The 19946-nt window shown below is 35.4% G+C and overlaps 1 protein-coding gene across 1 annotated transcript in view; it reads right to left on the bottom strand.

The window, feature by feature from the left end:
- Positions 1-510: 510 nt before the first annotated feature.
- The window catches only part of LOC108486614 (BEACH domain-containing protein B-like), a 47561-nt gene continuing 28125 nt past the window's right edge, over positions 511-19946 (bottom strand). Inside the window, exons 12-40 of the mRNA XM_017790753.2 lie at positions 19297-19446; positions 18367-18522; positions 17729-17770; positions 17245-17589; positions 16944-17117; positions 16310-16470; positions 15871-16183; positions 15332-15764; positions 14894-15230; positions 14612-14800; positions 13972-14233; positions 13695-13886; positions 13392-13610; positions 13108-13284; positions 12872-12987; positions 12007-12471; positions 11674-11887; positions 11352-11573; positions 10743-11195; positions 10324-10644; positions 9785-10237; positions 9658-9704; positions 9461-9554; positions 8575-8781; positions 7473-7598; positions 7015-7386; positions 6691-6922; positions 1707-2443; positions 511-930 (exon numbers count right to left, since the gene is read on the bottom strand). Of these exons, the coding sequence (XP_017646242.1) occupies positions 1767-2443; positions 6691-6922; positions 7015-7386; positions 7473-7598; positions 8575-8781; positions 9461-9554; positions 9658-9704; positions 9785-10237; positions 10324-10644; positions 10743-11195; positions 11352-11573; positions 11674-11887; positions 12007-12471; positions 12872-12987; positions 13108-13284; positions 13392-13610; positions 13695-13886; positions 13972-14233; positions 14612-14800; positions 14894-15230; positions 15332-15764; positions 15871-16183; positions 16310-16470; positions 16944-17117; positions 17245-17589; positions 17729-17770; positions 18367-18522; positions 19297-19446 (7149 nt within the window). The 3' untranslated portion in view covers positions 511-930; positions 1707-1766. The remainder of the gene's footprint in view (positions 931-1706; positions 2444-6690; positions 6923-7014; positions 7387-7472; positions 7599-8574; positions 8782-9460; positions 9555-9657; positions 9705-9784; positions 10238-10323; positions 10645-10742; positions 11196-11351; positions 11574-11673; positions 11888-12006; positions 12472-12871; positions 12988-13107; positions 13285-13391; positions 13611-13694; positions 13887-13971; positions 14234-14611; positions 14801-14893; positions 15231-15331; positions 15765-15870; positions 16184-16309; positions 16471-16943; positions 17118-17244; positions 17590-17728; positions 17771-18366; positions 18523-19296; positions 19447-19946) is intronic.

Below are 19946 nucleotides of genomic sequence, written 5' to 3'. Positions count from 1 at the left end.
GACCTATTTTATCCATTGCCATCCCTAGTAAGGAGAGATTACAAAAAATAGACTTTGGCTTTGTTTACCATTGAGGTTGAAAAATATTTTTCAATCCAACCCGTGATTTTAAATAAGGAAAATAGTAAACATGTAGCTTTTTAAACTAAATCTTGATTTAAATTGGTTTCAAAATTTTTAGCTTTTAATTTTAAAAAAGTGTTTTTCAATGAAATTATTTTCTCATTACCTTCTACTTTATATCATGTAAAAAATAGACATTTTATATTCCCAAAAATAATGGTAAACACTATCAAATTTTCGAAAACACTTTTTGTAACAATTTTCAACATCAATGGTAAACTAACCTTACTTAATAGACTCCAAGTAAACCTGATGGGGAAAGCGTAAAATCAATGTTTTCCTTAAAAGAACTGGTATTTACTTGCTCAATTACCAGTAGTGAAGATCAGCCAATGTGAATCAACTTACCACCACAATCAGAGCACTTGAATATCTTGCCAATGGTGATGGTTGAAAAGAGTAGGGTATTTTTTTTTTCATTCAATTTAGAATCGGGCATGGTAAGCCCATCTATACAATGCTAGGGGGTTGATAGTTCTTGACATTTTGTTGTTTTTGAGAAAACAAAAACAATGAGCTGAGAAAGATGCTGGTATTGATAATACAAATGAATTGAAAACCTACGCTAGTAGTAACCAAAAATTATTTTACATTATGTATTAAATATCCCAATTTCTGTCTCAGCTCATCATGTTATAAACTAAAAGTAAACCTACCTGCCTATCTCTGTAGTGTTACAAAAATGGTTATAAGAAGGCTGTATGTATGTTGGATGGATCATGAAGAAAGAATCATCAGAAGTATTCATCTTCATGCACTATAAAATATATGGTTGAAACTATGAGCCTATAGTTTTCATAGCATTTCCTGTCAAAAAGTGAAAAAAGAAAATGATGAAAACGGAATACAAAATGCAAGATATTTGTTGAAATAAAGTTGAGCAAATCCCTTCTTCTATTTCCTAAATGTTTGCTAAGCACAACTAACTCTTTTGAAAAAATCCTACATCCTTGAAATATTTTCAAAAAACTGGGTCTTGAATGCATGGAATGATATGGTTAAAATATGTCATAAGTTAAAATAGGTTAAAATATGTCATAAGTCCCTGTATTCTTCATAAATTTAAAATTTAGTCCCTATACTTTTATTTTTAGGAATTTAGTTGTCCCTCTACTTCTTAAATTTTAAAATTCAGGTCTAATAGTTAACACTGGTAAAATTATTTTGTTAAATTCTAACAGTGTTAACAACTTGAATTTATCAAAATAATTTTAACAATGTTAACAATTAGACCTGAATTTTGAAATCTGAAAAGTAGAGAGAGAGACTAAATTCCAAATTTGTTAATTGTACAGGGACCTATGACATATTTTAACCTTTGACATATTATATGTATAAAACCGAGTTAAACCAACATGATATTTTATATGCCAAAGAAAATGGCAGTAGAGACCTTTCAAACAGCTATGCAACATACTTGATCAACATAGGCCACAACAACCACATTAAGCAGGCTTTTATTTTACATGCTGGAGATCAGCTTAACTAAATGCATGCAGTGGAAATAGAAGTTATGAACTGAATTAACTTAATTAAGTTAAATGAATGAAATGATTAAAAATAAACACCAGTGAGCATAATACCTGAGATCATTTTCACCAAGCAGAGCCTAATTGTCAGCCATTGCCATCCTGAATCATAGCTTAGCTTGGTATCGTAACTCTGGTTCTTGGATTCCGAAGAACAATTGCTTTGCGTTGAGGATTTTCTATAGAATATACAAGAAGGTTTCCATCTTTTGTCCCAGCCAAGAAGCATTCTTCTGGAGTCACGGTTAGGGATGTTATTACCTTTCCAACTCCATTATATCTTTTCACAACCTCGAGTGCGTTCATAGAGCGAACCACAACCTGTCCTTGGTCACCAGCACAAACCAAAAACTCACCACATCCACTGAGTTCAACACAGTTAAGGCGCCCGTTGGATTCAGAAGAGGCAAGGTGTTTTCCATTAATAGAATAGAGGTTTAAACTGAGATCACCATCGGCATAAAGTACGATCCGTCCATGCTGAGAAGCTGCAAGTTTTGACAATGCACTGCCAGATGGGTGATTTAAAGATCTTACATATCTTCCATCTCTCAGGGTATGGAAAACACAAGTTCCGTCTTTTGACCCACTAATAACTATGTCAAGCTCCACACTGACATACAAGCATGTAATTATATCATCATGACCACAAAGAATATGAAAGGGAGTTTCAGCAATGATACAGTCCTTACGAGGAACTCTCTTTTCTGGGGATCTGACACGAAGAACCTCCCGCACCATCACCGTAGTGTCATAACTTCCAGTAGCAAGAATGCTTCCATCAGCTGTAACTGCAGCAGATTATCAATTTTCATTAAGACAAGAAAGACTACAAGAAGCACCACTTATAACACAAACAGACAATTTCTAACAAAAGTTACAAAATGTACAAATTTAGGAAGAAGAATTATTCTTATTTCTTCTAATCTGACTACAGCCGTTTAAAGAATAGCAGTAAAAATAAAAAGGAAATAATCTCTAGAAATTAGCCAATCCCTAAAAATTAATAATTTGATTATGGCTAATAGTACAAGGAAATTCCTAGAACTAAGGTAGAAAATCTGCTTAATTTAAGGAATTCCAACACTCCCCCTCAAGCTGGAGTGTAGATGTTAATCAAACCCAGCTTGCCCATAATTTCTTCGAACATTTTTCTGCTCAAGCTTTTGGTTAATACGTTTGCTACTTGTTGTCTTGTAGGTAGATATGAAACACAAACTTCCCCTTTGTTAATTTTCTCCGTAATAAAGTGGCGATCAATTTCCACATGCTTGGTACGGTCATGGTGTACAGGGTTATGAGCTATGCTAACTGCTGCCTGGTTGTCACAGTATAATGTTATAGGTTTTGTATAGGATAATTTTAGTTCTCCCATTAGCCGTTGTAACCACATTCCTTCACTATACCGTGGGACAAAGCTCGATATTCAGATTCAGCACTGCTGCGTGCCACAACAGATTGCTTTTTATTCCTCCATGTCACGAGATTACCCCAAACATAGCTGCAGTAACCGCTTGTGGAGCGCCTGTCATTAACTGCCCCTGCCCAGTCTGCATCAGTGTAGACTTCTATGCTTCGATTTACATCTTTCTTGAAATGCAACCCCTTACCAGGAGTCCCTTTTAAGTATCTCAATATCTTGTAGGCAGCTTCCAAATGTTTCTCCCTAAGAGCATGTATAAATTGACTTATAACACTTACTCCAAAAGCTATGTCTGGACAAGTGTGAGAAAGATAGATAAGTTTTCCCACTAACCGTTGATATCTCCTCCTGTCTACCTCTTCTCCATCCTTATCAGTTCCTAATTTAAGGTTGGGTTCCATAGGAGTCTCGGCTGGTTTGCAACCCAACAGTCCAACTTCAGAAAGTAGATCAAGAACATACTTTCTTTGAGAGATTGAAATACCTGCCTTTGACCTTGCTATCTCCATTCCTAGAAAATATCGAAGATTCCCCAAGTCTTTAAGTTGAAACTCAAGACTTAAGAACTCTTTTGGTCTTTCAATTTCAATAGAATCATCCCCTGTTAATATTATGTCATCTACATAGACAATGAGAATACAGCACTTCCCATTATCCCGAGTGTTTGTAGAATAAGGTGTGATCAGCTTGACCTTGAGTATAATGTCTACTAGTCATGGCTTTGGCAAAACGATTAAACCAAGCCCTAGGGGATTGCTTTAGTCCATACAAGGACTTCTTCAACTTGCATACTTGGCCCTTGCTTCCTTCGAATCCAGGCGGAAAATCCATGTAGACTTCTTCGTTTAATTCTCCATTGAGAAAAGCGTTCTTTACATCCAATTGGATCACAGGCCATTCTAAGTTGACAGCAATTGAGAGAAGCACTCAAATAGTATTCAATTTGGCCACCGGTGTAAAGGTTTCCTCATAGTCCAACCCATATGTTTGAATGAAACCCCTGGCCACAAGTCTAGCCTTGTATCGATCAATGCTCCCATCTGGTTTAAATTTTGTGGTGAAAATCCACTTACAACCCACGGTCTTCTTCCCAGTAAGTAGTTTAGATATTTCCCAAGTTCCATTGTCTTCAAGAGCCTTTATTTCTTCCAACACAGCTTGCCTCCATTTGGTTGACTTAAGAGCCTTTTCTATGTTTTTTGGAGTTTCTATAGAGTCAACATTAGAAACAAAGGCATTGTAGGATTTTCAGCAGGTTCTGTAGTGGTGGTAGGGCTGATAGAGCCTTGAGGTATAATGAGAAGATTGCTCAAGGTCTCATCTTCACTAAGTATCTCCCCCTGAAGATGAGAGGCTGAAAAATATGGCTCATTTTCGAAGAAAGTAACATCAAGGGACACAAACATCCGGTGTAACGTTGGAGAGTAGCACTTGTACCCTTTTTGTGTAGGTGAGTAACCAATAAAGACACAAGTGTGGGCTCTAGGATCAAGTTTAGATCGGTTAGGTTGATGGTTGTGGACAAATGCTTTGCAACCAAATGTTTTGGTTGGGAGATTAGGAACACGAAACAAGGGAAAAATTTTTTGAAGAGTATGTAAAGGTGTTTGAAAGTTTAATACCTTAGATGGGAGTCGGTTTATAAGATAACAAGTAGTAAGGACAGCTTCTCCCCATAAATACTTTGGTACACCCATAGTAAACATAAGAGCACGAGCCACGGCTACAAGGTGTCTATTTTTCCTCTCGGAAACCCCGTTTTGTTGAGGGTGTCGGGACAAGAACTTTGATGTATGATTCCTTGCTCGAAAGATAAGGACTTAGGATAGAATTAAAGTACTCTCTCCCATTATCAGTTCTAAGGGTGTGAATATTTGAATTGAACTGGATTTGAATCATTGAATGAAAATTTTTGAAGACTCTAGAGACTTCGGATTTTTCTTTAAGGAGATAGATCCAACAAACTCTAGTGTGGTCATTAATGAAAGTTATGAACCACCTAGCCCCTGTGATGTTTTTTACTCGACTGGCTCCCCATAGATCACTGTGGATTAAAGAGAAAGGTTGAGATTGAACATAAGGTTTCAAAGGATAAGGGAGACGAGTGTGTTTAGACAGTTGGCAAACTTCACAGTTCAATGAACTTATTTTCTTATTTAGAAATAGTAGAGGAAACAATTTCTTCAAGTATATGAAATTTGGGTGTCCTAGTCTATGGTGCCATAGCATGATAGAATCTTCTTTTGATGTAGATAAGGCCATCCCTTTTTGTGAACTGTTTTTGTTCCAAACATATAAGCCATCATCAACTTTAGCAGTGCCAATCATCTTCCCCGATTCTTGTTCCTGAACCACACAACCTTGAATAGCTAGTGACCCACTGGCTGTAGGAGTCCCGAGTAGTTTATGAAGAGCCTCAAGTTAAGTTTTGGTTAGCCGAAGTTTATGAAGAGTCTCATAGGAATTTTCGGTGTCACCCATGGGAGTAGGGTTTCTAACAGAGAAAACAGAATAAGAAAAGAGAAGAAAGAGCAGGATCTACTGAATTCCTGATGCTCTTGATACCATGTACAAATTTAGGAAGAAGAATTATTCTTATTTCTTCTAATCTGACTACAGCCTTTTAAAGAATAGCAGGAAAAATAAAAAGGAAATAATCTCTAGAAATTAGCCTATCCCTAAAAATTAGTAATTTGATTATGGCTAATAGTACAAGGAAATTCCTAGAACTAAGGTAGAAAATCTGCTTAATTTAAGGAATTCCAACACAAAACATTTACTAAATATAGATTGCCACATCCCAACCACTCGAACTGAGCAATAGGCTCAAGAATGGTAAGAACAAACCCCTCGGAGGAACCCTACGAGTCAACAGCCGAGCGGGCCCCACTCATTATCTGCCATGCCAGACTTCTATCACTACATCCTGTCCGAAGTGACACAAAGCACATTATAGTGCCACCCTACCTAGACTTATGCCATCATACCACTTGGCCATTTGACTCTAACCCACCAATAATGGTAGGACACATAACACCTCGGGACAAGTAGCTAATGGTATATAAGGCCCAGAACGCATAGACAGAAGAGAGATCCCTTTCGACTCCCACTCTCTCACCCTCCTTCACCTATCATCTCCAGCCACCCAATCCGATGGCTCTCCGCCCTGTATTAAACAGGGTGAACTGTACATCTCTGCTACAATCTCTGCCTTGCACCAATCCATCATCAACACAGATCATCTTTAATCAGACTCAAGACAAGATACAATTCATATCCAAGTATATTCTCTTCCTTTCCTACTTTGAAGTACAACACTTCTTACCATCAGTACTTGAATTTATTCATTTCTCATATTGCTAACATGAACCACTTCTATGAAGAAAGATTGACAGTGAAAGAAGAAACTGGCAAGTTTGAGCAGATTATAACTACCATTAGGAAGTTGAGGTCATATTTTCAAAGAACTTTAACATAAGTTATTCATGTAAAATGAAACTTCAGAAAAAGGTTCCAGATGACTGGGGATACTAGCTGAGATTTGTATAAAACTAAAAACAAGCTTCACATTTCCTTTTTTGGCAAATTCAGAATGTTCCTTAAAAGAAAAATTACCTGCAACGCAGCTGACAACATCTTTGTGCTGTCGAATGCTTTGAACCATTCTTCCATCACTCAAAGATATGACCTGGAAGCTGTTTTCCCAATTACCACATGAAATTAAAAAGTTCTCGGATGGTGTTTGCATTGTTGCAAAGCATTGTGCACCAAGTTCAACATTTTCTGCTAAAGGACTCCCAATTTTCCGAGGAGAAAGAATATCTGAACCAACTCCAAAGAAAGGATCCTGAGAAATTCGAACAAAAATATATCTAAGGTAAGTTCAAGACATCCTAAAGATTCAACTTAAAAAAAGAAACAATATGGTAAAGATCTAACCTGAGAACCTGAGAAGGTGAAATTTCCACCGAATTGGAGTTGGGTTGTCAACCACATCTTAACAGATAAAGTAAGCCCCTGGTTCACAATGACAATGTTCGAGTCCAGTAATCCAACGTACAAAACAGCTGATGGTGGATTATTCATACAAGAAAGAATAGATGTCAAACTAATAGAAGCAGGTGCAAAAGATAGAGGATGAGCAATTGGAATTGGAGGCCCTCTTCTAGGGTGTCTTTTACAGAAAATCTGGATAGGCGTCTGACCAAAATTTGCAATCTGATCTTCAATTGCTGATCTCTGGAGATCATCATCCATGGTGTCCAGATCTACAGCACCTTCATAAGTTAAATAATAGAAGATATTTGCAGCCTGCAAAATCCATTAATTTTAACTGAGATCAGTTTGGATACAAAAGATATAAGAAGAAAATTGAGATATAGTTGTTCACAGGATACCTCTACTGCTGGTTTACCACGCTGCTTGTAACCAAATATCAAATCAATCCAGTGGTGGAGATTTGAGCTAACATACTCACTTTCTAGGGCTTCTCTATTTTTACTTACGAACAATTCAGGTGAACCCTACAACAAAGCGAAGATCAGTTTTTCATCAGGATAAATTTACCTCAAATTAACAAGGATTCTTTAGCTCAACAAGTGAAGGACTCAAGGGGAGCTTAATTTGCAGAGAAAGCAAGTCTTAAACAATACAATTATGTACTTGGAGAGAATCAGATTGAGGATAAAACAAATTTGATATGATAAGAACTATCATACAAAGCATGTAAATATATTATAAACAGAAACTGTTAGGAATTAGTTATAGAAGTCTCTATCACCTTGCCACAATTTAGATACATTATATACCTTGTAGCACAACCATCATATTTATTCCTCGGTTAAAATATGCCATAGGTCTCTGTACTCTTAACAAATTTGAAATCTAGTTTCTATACTATTATTTTAAGGAATTTAGTCCATTTACTTTTCAGATTTCAAAATTTAGGTTCAATTGTTAACATTGCTAAAATTATTTTGTTAAATTTGTTGATGTGACAATTTGAAAAAAAAAAAACTCACTTGGTAAAAATGTAACTAAAAATATGACGTAATGAACTTGGATTTAACAAAAAAATTTTAACAGTGTTAACATTTAGACCTGAATTTTGAAATTTGAAAAGTAGAGGGACTAAATTCCTAGAAATAAAAATACAGGGACTAAACTTCAAATTTATGAAGAGTATAGGGACTTATGGCATGTTTTAACTTTATTCCTCCTATACAAATCCAACAACATTTCTGGCTACAAGATGATTCGCAGATTGACCAAGTAGTTTCATAAGGAAGGTTCCAACAACATAACACAATACAATATTTCTGACTACCAGATAATCCTCAGATTGAACAATTAGTTCCTGGAGGAGGATCCCATCATCATATAAACAATAGGACAACCATAAACTCTGAAATGTCCTTGAATCAGAAACAACCTTTTGAGAAATCAAACAGACCGTTGACAATGTCTGAAACGTGACATTTTCGAGGGGAATTCACATACCTTAGCCCAGGGAGGAAGAGAAACATCACTTATGAGTTCACCATCTTGTTTCACCCCAAGATGATAAGAGTTTGAATTGATCAGAAACTCAGGCATGTAAAAGAACTCGGGAATCAACTCCTTCACGTCACTTGTATTAGAAAGGCAATTCTTATATGTTCCTTCGATGCATTGAAAAAGACGATCTGCATGGTCAAATTTACCACCCTGATGAAAAATTGATGAATTAGTGAGGCTTGCATGCTATGAATTGACACGCCAGTTAACTGATAAACAAGAAAAGGTTAGAAAACCAAATTGCATACAAGACATAATAAATGAAAATGAATATTCTTCATATGTCAGTATTTGATCCATATTTAAAGCAATCATACCTATGAAAAATACATAATCATTAGACTTTGTATGACTACTGCAATCACTTTTACTCCCTACATTTTTTGTCGTTAGAATATAGGTGAAAGAATTAATTACTGGGTTCACACAAAACTCCAGCATTTACTTGCCCTTTACAAACTAAATGCTAATAACCATTTCATAACCTTTATTCATAAATGCAATTGTTATATATATATTGAAAAACCTAAGTATGAAGTTCCATTAGCAATGGAAACTTTTCAAGTAATAATTTCAGATGTACTTAACTTTCCTCCATATGGAGGGAGTACTTTTCTGCTTGCTATCAGTAAAAAAAAAAAGGCGCATTTTGCAAAGATCAAACCAAAATAGGTGCTTTTAAAACTGTTTTAGTGAGTACTCAGAACATCACTGCAACAAAGAAACAGCAGATCACCGCATACTCTTGTTACCCTTTTATATTATTACTATTAGATTAGACAAGGTGCTGCTTTAAATAACAGGCTTCGCATGATTGAAAAAAGATAACCTGAAAATTACGGTGAAGATATGAGAAAGGTTCCATTCGAAGGAGGTAATAAAGCACAATCCCCATGCTTGAGTAATGAGACCCATAATAGAAACTGCATTAGGAAGTAGATGCAGAGCAACACATTAGACAAATTACCTGAAGCAAAATCTATAGAAAGAAATGAAAAATGTCCTCAAACTATGATTGGAGGTTACTTGGGTATATCGGGATCACAGAAGTTTTGATATCTGTCTTCAAACACCTGAATCATGAAGCAACATGTTGAGATATTGGAATGAGAAGAGAAAGGTGATATAGAGGAATGAGCCAAAGAGAAGTGACCTCAAACCGTTTTGAGTCCAGTGCTCCAACAGGCTTGGAGAGATCCCGAAAAGTTGCTGACTTGTTAAAATCAAGAACCTCAGATGAGTAATCAGCCAAAACCCAAGGAAAGACAGGATACTGACTCAAATCATTATAAGATCTTCCTGAAAGTGTGTTGAGAATCATCAAATAGTCAAAGTTCGTTATATCCCTTCTCTTCCATCTCTCTCTAGCAGTTTCTGCCATTTCCACTGCCACACGTCTATCAACAAATGAAATAATGCCACTCTTGTCCCTACTACTTCCTCTGGGAAACAACAGCTCATTTCTGGTAGAAACTATCAGGGTTCCAATCTCTTTTGCATTCTTTTGTGAAGCAAAGTTTATAAATATGGGAGCAATAGAATCACTAAAGAAAATTTCAACTGCATTGTATCTAAGCAAATACCGAGTCCAATGAACAGCTTTTATCTATGGCCAGCAAAGCAAACAAGAAGATATCAAAATGGAGTAAGCATACAAACAATACAGCTAAAGAAAAATTAATGGTTCCCTACCTTGCCAATATTCCATCTCCGATGACGCTTAACAGTTCGTAATTCCTTCTTGTGCAAATCTTCTGCCTCCATATTGTCAGGAGAAGTCCCCTTATCAGAAAACATACCAAGATGGATGGACCAATTAAAAGACTTTGGCTTGTGATCAGCCTTTGCGGACTCGGAAAGGCTTGATTCATTCAAGCTCTTGAAAACTGAAGACCCCACAGTACCTTCAACCAAAAATTCACCAAAGAAATGCAAAACATCTTTCATGACTGCCAATCGACCTGCCAGTTTTCTTTTTGGGGCTACAAGCACACATGGAACTGACATAAGAACCTGCAACATCAAACGACAAATTACCAATGAAGTAACTTCAGATGTTTTAATGAGAAGAAACATAGCTTGCTTGTTCCCATGATAAAGATAAGATATACCTCACTAGTTTCTGTTTCTTGAGAAGGTGATGAAAGCTCTTTTCTATCTGGCACAATGTCAATCTGATCACTACTGCTTTTAATAATTTCTGCATTGTGAATGTCAGAAGGATCATCAGGTTCAGCACCACTCTCAGCAGGTTCTGAGCTGCCGTCATCAGTTATCCTGTGTACTCCTTTGAGCAGAAACTTCTTCATTTGCTCAGGAATGTGCCCCACAAAACTCGGCTTGCTCTCGCTACTTGGCAGAGTAGCTTCATTACAAGGAAAAGTGGAAGGAGGATGACACAACTTTTCATCAAAATGATAATTCTGCCTTAACTTTGGTCTACGCCGCCATGTATCTTCGGTCTTATCAAGTTTCCAATGTATCACAGCACCATTAGGAAATGGATTAGCAGACCACGGGCCCCTTTCATCGATCAAAGTACGAAACATGTGCATCCATTTTTCCTGTCCGAAAAAAAATATTATTTGCAAACATATGAGCACAAAATCCAATATAATTAATTCATGGAAGAACAGCAAAAGAAACAAAGACAGAGACAATTAAAGAAGTTAAGGACCAAAAGAAAGGCAAGTTCTACAATAGAAAAACTATTAGCATACAGCAACATTTTGCTGCTCCTCCTCATGGGCAAGCAGGAATGCAGCCCTTCTGCTCTCATCTGAAGCAAGAATACTGCATAAGCTACTTTGTATCTCGTCTTCAAATGTCTTCTGGGTATTAATTTCTGAAGAGGAATTTTCATCCATTTTAGCACGAAGCTCCTGCAAGTGTCTGCTGCGGTCAGATTCCAACATCTTCACATACTTGGACTCATCAGTAACCTGAAATGAGAAAGTAGAGAACTGAATGGTGGATAACCAGCAAAACATTCATGGAAGTTCCTAAGCCCAGGAGATGACAAATTTGAAATTTAGAACAAACCGCAGAAAGCACTCGATCCTTCTGAATTAGATTGTGCAAGGAGCCCGTTTCTCTTGAGAGGCTGCTTGTATTGAATAAGTCATCCCTACCAATCATGCTAGTAGCAAGCATTGACTTCCCAGAATTTACAGTTTCTCGAATCACATGTGCTATAACATGAAAACGAGCACCATCATCCAACTTTCCATACCGGGATCGTACAAGAAGCAAAGACCTGAGCACAATGTTATAAGGCAAGAAAAAATTACTAATCTATATCCTTCCTCAAAACTAATATAACCAGTTGTATAACAAAAAATTTGGAGACTTGGGGCATATGGTAAACACTAATACCAGATGAAGAGTTGCAGTCTACTCTTGCTTTGCTCATCATCAGTGCCCAAAAAGGAAGGCAGAAGTGAGATGAACTGCTGGACACAGCGTGATGCTCTTTCTAGGGAAGCTCTGCAGAGATATATGATTAGTAGTCGAAATACAATTCTTGGACACCTTTCCCCCCTCAAAGCCATGGCTTTATCAGCAACTTTGTTTTGTTTTCCACTCAATGCATTGCCAAAGCCCCCGGATATAACAACAGCAGCCATTTCTGTGGCAGGGATATTAAGAGATTCTACCAAGTCACGTGCTCTTTGGCCAAAAGATGGACCAACTGATACTGTAATTCTAGGCAGCATCTTGCTTGGACCCTTCCCATTCATCTCACTAATAACAATCCATAAATTGTCAAATAAGTTCCACCACTTATCATTAGTTATGTCATCTTCACTTGTTATTGATTCCTCAGAAGCCAATGCGTTTCTGACAATGAAAAAGATTCACACAAAATACAAAGTTATTTATCACTTGACATCTTATATACCCACATGATGATGTATTCAATTCTCAGGCTCACAGCAACAAATAATTCAAACACAGTTTTGATAGTGCAACTTAAAGATAAGCAGCAACTGCTTTGCCAATAATCGATACATGTGAAATCATGAATTCTACATCTTAGCATGAAATATGAATATTCAACTTTAATGAAAATGAGACCAACTTGATATTCCTTATTCTGTTTGAGATATTGTAGATGCCATTTGTGCAAAAGAACAAAATGCCAAGTGATGGCACCCTAGATCATCTCAGCTAAAGCACAAACAAATGATATAAAATATATCAGTTCCAGGGGCAAAGAATGAAACCAAGCTAGCAGTACCCAGACACTTTGTCATCAAATTCTCCTCGCAAGACCTCATGCAACAGAGTGGTATAATCTTTCTGGCCTTCTACCATTAAAGAATCCAGAAAAGAGTCCGAACTAATAGCTGGAAACTGTAAGAAATAAAGATAGCAAATAAACGTCATACTTAAGTGGACTAGCAAACTTCTCTAGCCTAAAATATTTATATAAGAATAGATGTAATGCAGTCAAATTCTTGAGTAAAATGATACCAGAAGTTTAATTCCAGCTTCAGATATAAGCATCTCATCAACCAGTCGCAGAAAGTATAATGTGTTGTCACGACAAGGCTGTGAACTAAAAATATTCTCCTCAGAAGATAAATCTACCAGCCTTTGAATCAAGTTGTCATATATGTCATAAAGCAAGTCTTGGCATGATATGCCACCCTGACAATGACAGAAATCAAAGTAAATTATCCATCAATGGCTAAAAAAAATTATTAAGTAGATTAAAATAAATACACTTTGTAGCATGGCAAGAAAATTTGACATACTTGCTCACAATGAACAAGAAGAAAATTTATAGTTTCCTCTAATCTTTGCCAGCCACTTTTTACAAATTGTATGTAATGACAAAGCACAACAGAGAAAACCTTCATCACAAGATTTTTCTCATTTGCCTCATAGTCACCACAATATCTTGAATCAGGCCTATAGGGTTTTACAATGTCAAGTGTCACAGAAGCTGTTAACCAAGCATTCCAACCATATTCCTATCACGAAATTTGAATAATTAGAAACACTTTTAAAAGAAGACACTGAACAGAAAAATATGAATAATTAATTGTATGCAGTACCATTAATGCCTCTATATTCAAAGTATTTGAATCAAGAAGTTCAAGTAGATCACTAATTATTTTCATTCTTGCAGAAGCATCTTTGCAACCAGATAGGAATCTGAAAATCAGAACCAACATCTGAGGAAGGAAAAAATGAGAATTTTTGCCTCTGCTTCTCTGCTTGTCCGTTGTACTATTTTTCTGTAACACCTGTAAACAAACAATTTCAAGGAATATCTAGAACATACTAAACTAATAGAAAAATGAGGAGAAATTTCCATGATTGGTCTATCACCTGTTTGGGGCTAGCACCACCTAGAAGAACATCAAACAAGGTTGCACACAAATTATCCGTCTGTGGGAATTTAAACAACCTGTCAGATATAACTGAGAAGAGTGGTTGCAACCTTGAGCTGACTTTCTTGTTGTTTTCTGAAAGAGGTTTTGTTCTTCCAACTGCAAGATTGAAAAACCTTGTCGCCTTTTTCTCCGATGGGAAACCAACCAAAAGTCTTCCTATAAATTGCAAGCTGAGCAACCTGATAGGTTCATATTCCCTATATGAAACAAAATTGGAGGGTCACTATAAGGCTTTAGCTCTTAGCCATTGATTTAAAACAGACCATGTTTATTGTTTCACATCAAAGCAATTCCAGCCATTCAGTAGAAGGAAACACATTAATTAATGAAACTATAAGCTTAGCTATCAGAATACAAAATACTTAATCAAGCACTTGCCCAGAAACTTGAACATTTTCTGCAACAGCATACTCTTCTAATCAGCAGTTGGAACAGACAAAAATAGTTAAAATTTTTCAACAAAATTGCAGTACACAATAGCGTCACTACATAGTGGAAAACAGAAACATATCAAACAGGACATTGTCTCTCATGCCAAAAGTTTGCACATTTAACTCTTAATCCTTAAGGCATACCTCTGTAGCAGATTGACAAAAATGCGACAGCCACCTATCAGATTTACTTGTTCAAGGAAGGACATAAGTAATGGTTTTTGAGAAACAGCACGTATAACCATATTTAAAATATCCTCAATGCACGTCATATCATGGCTTGTTTCAAAAAAAGCTATAAGAGCTTTTATATCAGCTGGTGCAATGCTTTGCCTGCATACAACAGTTTTGTACCCAGTAAAAATAATAATGTGTTATATGTGTCGATTAAATTACTCTACATCAGGCAACACCAGATGCTCTCACCTGAGGCTCATTTCACCAAGACTTAATAAAAGAAGACGAATTTTTTTTATTTCTTCTCTAGTAGGTCTTTCTCCAATAATTTGTTTAGTAATAGGATGTAAAAGAGGTTGGCCTCCAATTGCAAACCGAGATTTCACATTATCCCAATAACACTGCCTTATTATGTCAATAACACGAGGGAACTGGCACAAACTTTTAAGCAGCCTCGGATCATTATCAAACTGTTCAATGAGAAACATGTATAGTTCACGTTGCACCTTGTAAACTGTGTACAGCCAGGTAAGGGGATTAAGAAAAATAGAAGATATGATTTCTTCTATGAGCAGCTCTGCCAATCCTAAAGAGGAAACTGGAAACGTCAAAAGATGTATGATACATTCTTAAATGGTTGTGAAAGGAACTACAAAATCATAAAACTATAGGGTTCATCATACATACCACAGGAAGATACAACATTAAACAAATTCTTCAATGCAGAGAGAGTTTCCATATTGAGTTGCTGAGGTGGAACTGATTGCAATAAAAATCCCAGTATTGAAAATCCAGAAAGAAGATGCATCTGTTGTTGATTTGCTAAGTTCTCATCTAAGACAGAAGCAACAAGCTCAATAACTTCAGCGGTCAGACGCTCTTTTGCAACTGGGAGGACTAGTGTTCTTTCTAAAACTTGAATTTCATCATTTTCATATCTATCAGACTGAGATATAAGAGGGAAAAACACAGAAACACCTCCAACACAGTAAATTATCTCTTTGAACAAGCGCCGGGAACATAACTGTGTACCAACCTTTATAGTTGCTTCAAATAAATTCTTATCCAATGCATGCTCCAATACAGGTGAAACATTAAACAATTTCTTGCCATCACTTGCCTGAAAACAGAAGTCGATATTTAGGGTTCTGCTATACAAAAGCAGATTTACCTTTAAGACAAATGTGTGTATGCATGCATGTTCCCAAAAGGTAGAGATAAGGAACCTGTGCATTGAGCCCAAACACAATTTTTGATGCAAGACCATCTTTTGCTTCAAGAATTCCACTAGGCAATGGGTTACCACCAAATGCAGTAGCTTCATTATCCAGGAAGGAATACATATAGCTCGGTCCAAGGGAATGTACAGCCTTAACTTGCTCAGAGGAAATGACATCAGCAAACAAATAAAGTGGACCGATCTGACCAAAAAAAGGCAAAAAATCCGGGTTGGAGTTCCGTGTATTATCTTCACTTTGAGGCCATACCATTTTTGTACCAATGGAGCAGTTAGTCAATAATTCACTGACTTTTGCATATCTGAGGCATGAATATGATGGTCAGGGAACTTACCAGGGTTGACGAACTATGTACACTCAAAAAATGTTTTAATGATAAAAAAAAAAAAAGAATACGAACTGAGAATGATTAAAGGTGGCATGTTACCTGCATCTTTCAGAAGATACAAGATTGCCATCAAGATAACATCTAAATAGGCTACCCCCAGAAAATGCTCTTCCAATGGTATGAGTAATACAAAGAAAGTGCCATTTCCTCTTGATTAGATTAACATGTGTCTGAATAGAATATTGTTTCAGATTGATAGACTGTGAAGGACATGAGAAGTACATCAGCAACTGCATGAAATTGGCAGTAATGCACAAGCCATAAAGTGAAGAGAAAACAAGCCAATCCTTTTTGTCTAGAGTAATTTGTGCTCGGGGTGGAGAAGGGAACTTCTTTTCTAGGTTAAAATATGACATAGGTCCATATACTCTTCACAAATTTGGAAGTTAGTTCCTCTACTTTTTAGATTTCAGAATTCAAGTCCACTTGCTAACACTTACAAATTATTTTTGTTAAATTTGTTAGTGTGACATTTTGAAATAATAATAATAATACTCACTTGATAACCATGTAACTAAAAAAAATGATGTAGTAATGAACTTGAATTTAACAAAAATAATTTTAACAATGTTAACAGTTAGCCCTAGAGGGACATATGGCATATTTCAACCGAGAATATGAATTAAGCTTTGGAAGAACCTTTCTAGAAACAAACATATAACACATCTTTTACCTTATATAGAAGCTTATCTTTTGCTACTGCTGCTAAGAACCCTCTTCTATTTTCAGTGAAGAAATTGAAAAGCCCCATTGTTCCATTCTTGGGGAAGTCCTCCACCCTAAGCCAACATGAAAAAGAAAAACCCTTGTACAGAGGCCAATGCACAGGTGTTTTAATTATGATTCCCTACAAATATATATATAGGAATGTAAATACCAGTTACAAATTAGTCAAGTGACACAATAATTGAATGCGAAAGGTTCCAAAAGGACTTGTAACAATATGAATATCAGAAGAAATTGTAAGGGCTTACAGAGTCATTTCCATTGAGATCAAAGAAGGTAGTTGGTCCTTTCTCATTTAACATTGATAAAACAGTAGTCAACAATAATGAGCAGTATTGCAGTTGAGTCCCCACTTTCTCACTTCGAAGGAGAGCGAAAATCTTGCGAATATCCTTCCCGGATATGCTATAACCACCGATAACCTGAATCAATTGTGCAATTTTCAAAATGACACTGTCATCACCTTCTTGGACAAACCAGTCAAGAAGAAAATTAAGCATTCCTGCCACGACACATGAAGCTCGATTGGAAAGGGAATCCCTAAGCAGCTGTTGAAACACACCGAGACCATAATGCCGCAAAGATTCACTGCTCTGGGCAATCACAAAATAGCAAGTAATGACATCAAATTTAAACAAACTACAGCTTATATATAGTAAGAATCATCTATAAAGAGGAAATTTAGTAACTATCACATACAGAAGAAACAAGCAAGAAAAATGAATTACTAACCTTCTGTAGGACACTCAAATACAGTATGATCACATCTTCATTCTGAATTGAAGGACCAAAGAAATACATGTGAGAAGAAAAAACAGTGGCTCCATGTGGAAAATGACAAAAAGACTACAAAATTAGTTCACATGGTCAGACAATAGAGATGTAACTAGCTGTTAATGCTACGAGTTATCTGCTAAAGCCAAAAGATCAGCAGGAAGATTCGGCAAAAATATTAAATTCAAAAAATAGATGAGTCCGAACTTGAGAACATTCAACGCCTAAACTTGGTATGGTGTTTTTAGTAAAATTTATAGTGTTTTATATTATATTATTTAATTTATAATATATAAAAAATTATAGTAATATATAATACTACTTCAATTTAAACATTAAAATGTTCAAGATGATTATATCTAAAAATTTAATAAATAAAAAATATATCTTTATTAAATATTAAATTAAAAATAATTTAATTTTTTTAAAATAATGAGTGGGTTTAAAAAATAAAGGCTCATATTTTGGTCTGGGTCGGACTTAAACAAATATAAAATGTATTAATATTATGCTTAAACTTGATGTGAAACTAGCTCAACCCATGAACACCTTTAAATCTAACAATGTATCAAAGAGACATAAAAATAAAATCATACCTTTATATGAGGGTTGTCTTTTATATCAAATTTTCCATCAACTAGCATATCAAGAAGTGCATTCAAAAGTGCTTCACTTGGATGCCATTGACAAAAGTCTAATAGCAAACTTTGCAATGTCTGATAACCCTTTCCAACAAGAGCTCTAAAAGCTTCCTGTAAAAATAAATAAATATAAAAATGCACCATAAAATGAGAATAATAGAAGAATTCCAAATGCATCATTACATATGGTAAAGCAAACTAGACCTTGTGAATGGATAAGCATAAATAAAAGTCCTTTACCAAGAAATATCACTTTCTTTGCACCCTTAAGGAAAAGCATAGATAAAGGATTGGTTAAATTTTTCTATTAGTCCTTGTATTTTGCAAAAAAATATGAATTTAGCTCATGTACTTTAATTTAGTCATTTTACTCTTTAAATTTTAAAATTTCACTTCTCACCAAACTATAACTATTAAATTTATAAAATTAAGTTCTACTATTTTCAAAATCTGATGCAATAAATATATTATTATACGTGAAATGTCATGTCCGCTTATTATTTCCATATATTACTCATTACTAATCTAGTTAATGGATCAACGACTGTCATTTGTGTCAAGATTGGAATTTTAAATTTTGAAAAGTATAAGAACTTAGAATGATCCAATTGAAAAATATGAACTAAATCTACATACATATGCATAGTACATAACTAGTAATTAAATAACAAATTTAACTACTACTATTTAGGTTATGACTAAAATTTCAAAATTCAAAAGGTACATACACTAAAATTGATCACTTCAAAAAGTACAAAGACTAAATCTGCAACATTCACAAAGTATAATGACTAATAACAGAATTTAACCTAAAGCATCCAATTATTCCAAAAAAAACTAATCAACATGGAAACAAATAAAACAAAAAAATGAAATGAAAATTACCTTTGAGGCATCATTCCTTGCAAGCAAAGCGGTAAGAGTTTGTAAGACAACCAAAACCAACATCTCTCCATGTGCTTCATCAAGAGTGCCATTCAATAAAGAGACAACATGCAAAAAGCATCCTCCATCTCTAAATAAAGCTTGGTAATGCTGATACAAACATCAAATTTGTAGGAAAAATTCAATTGCCAAGTTGCCAAAGGGACACACAACTTTTAGGGTATGCTTGGTTGGGTGAAAAAGTGGAGAGATGGAAGGAAAAAATGAAAAAGCAAAAAAGGAACTAAATCTTAAAGTATGTTTGGTAGGGAAGAAAAGTGAGAGGAAAAAAGATAGGAAAGATTATCATTTTTCATCCTAATGCATAAAAACCAATTATTCCAAATTAGACTGATGAGAGGGGAGAAAATGAAAGAGAAATGTATCTTAGTTCAAAATTATATATTTTTCAAATGTTTTATTTTTTTCCTTTTATTTTTTAACCCTACCAAGCAATGAATGAAAAGAAAATTACTTTCTTTCAAATTTTCCATCTTTCCTACCATGTATACCTATAGAAAAAAAAATTATATTTTTCATTTTTCTATTTTTCTACCCTTTCAATTTTCCATTACACTTTACCAAACAAATCCTAATGGTAAAGTGAAAAG

The sequence above is a fragment of the Gossypium arboreum genome, chromosome 6, assembly GCF_025698485.1.
Source record: "Gossypium arboreum isolate Shixiya-1 chromosome 6, ASM2569848v2, whole genome shotgun sequence".
In the NCBI taxonomy this organism is placed as follows: Eukaryota; Viridiplantae; Streptophyta; class Magnoliopsida; order Malvales; family Malvaceae; genus Gossypium; species Gossypium arboreum.
This window is presented reverse-complemented; position numbering and strand designations above follow the sequence as displayed.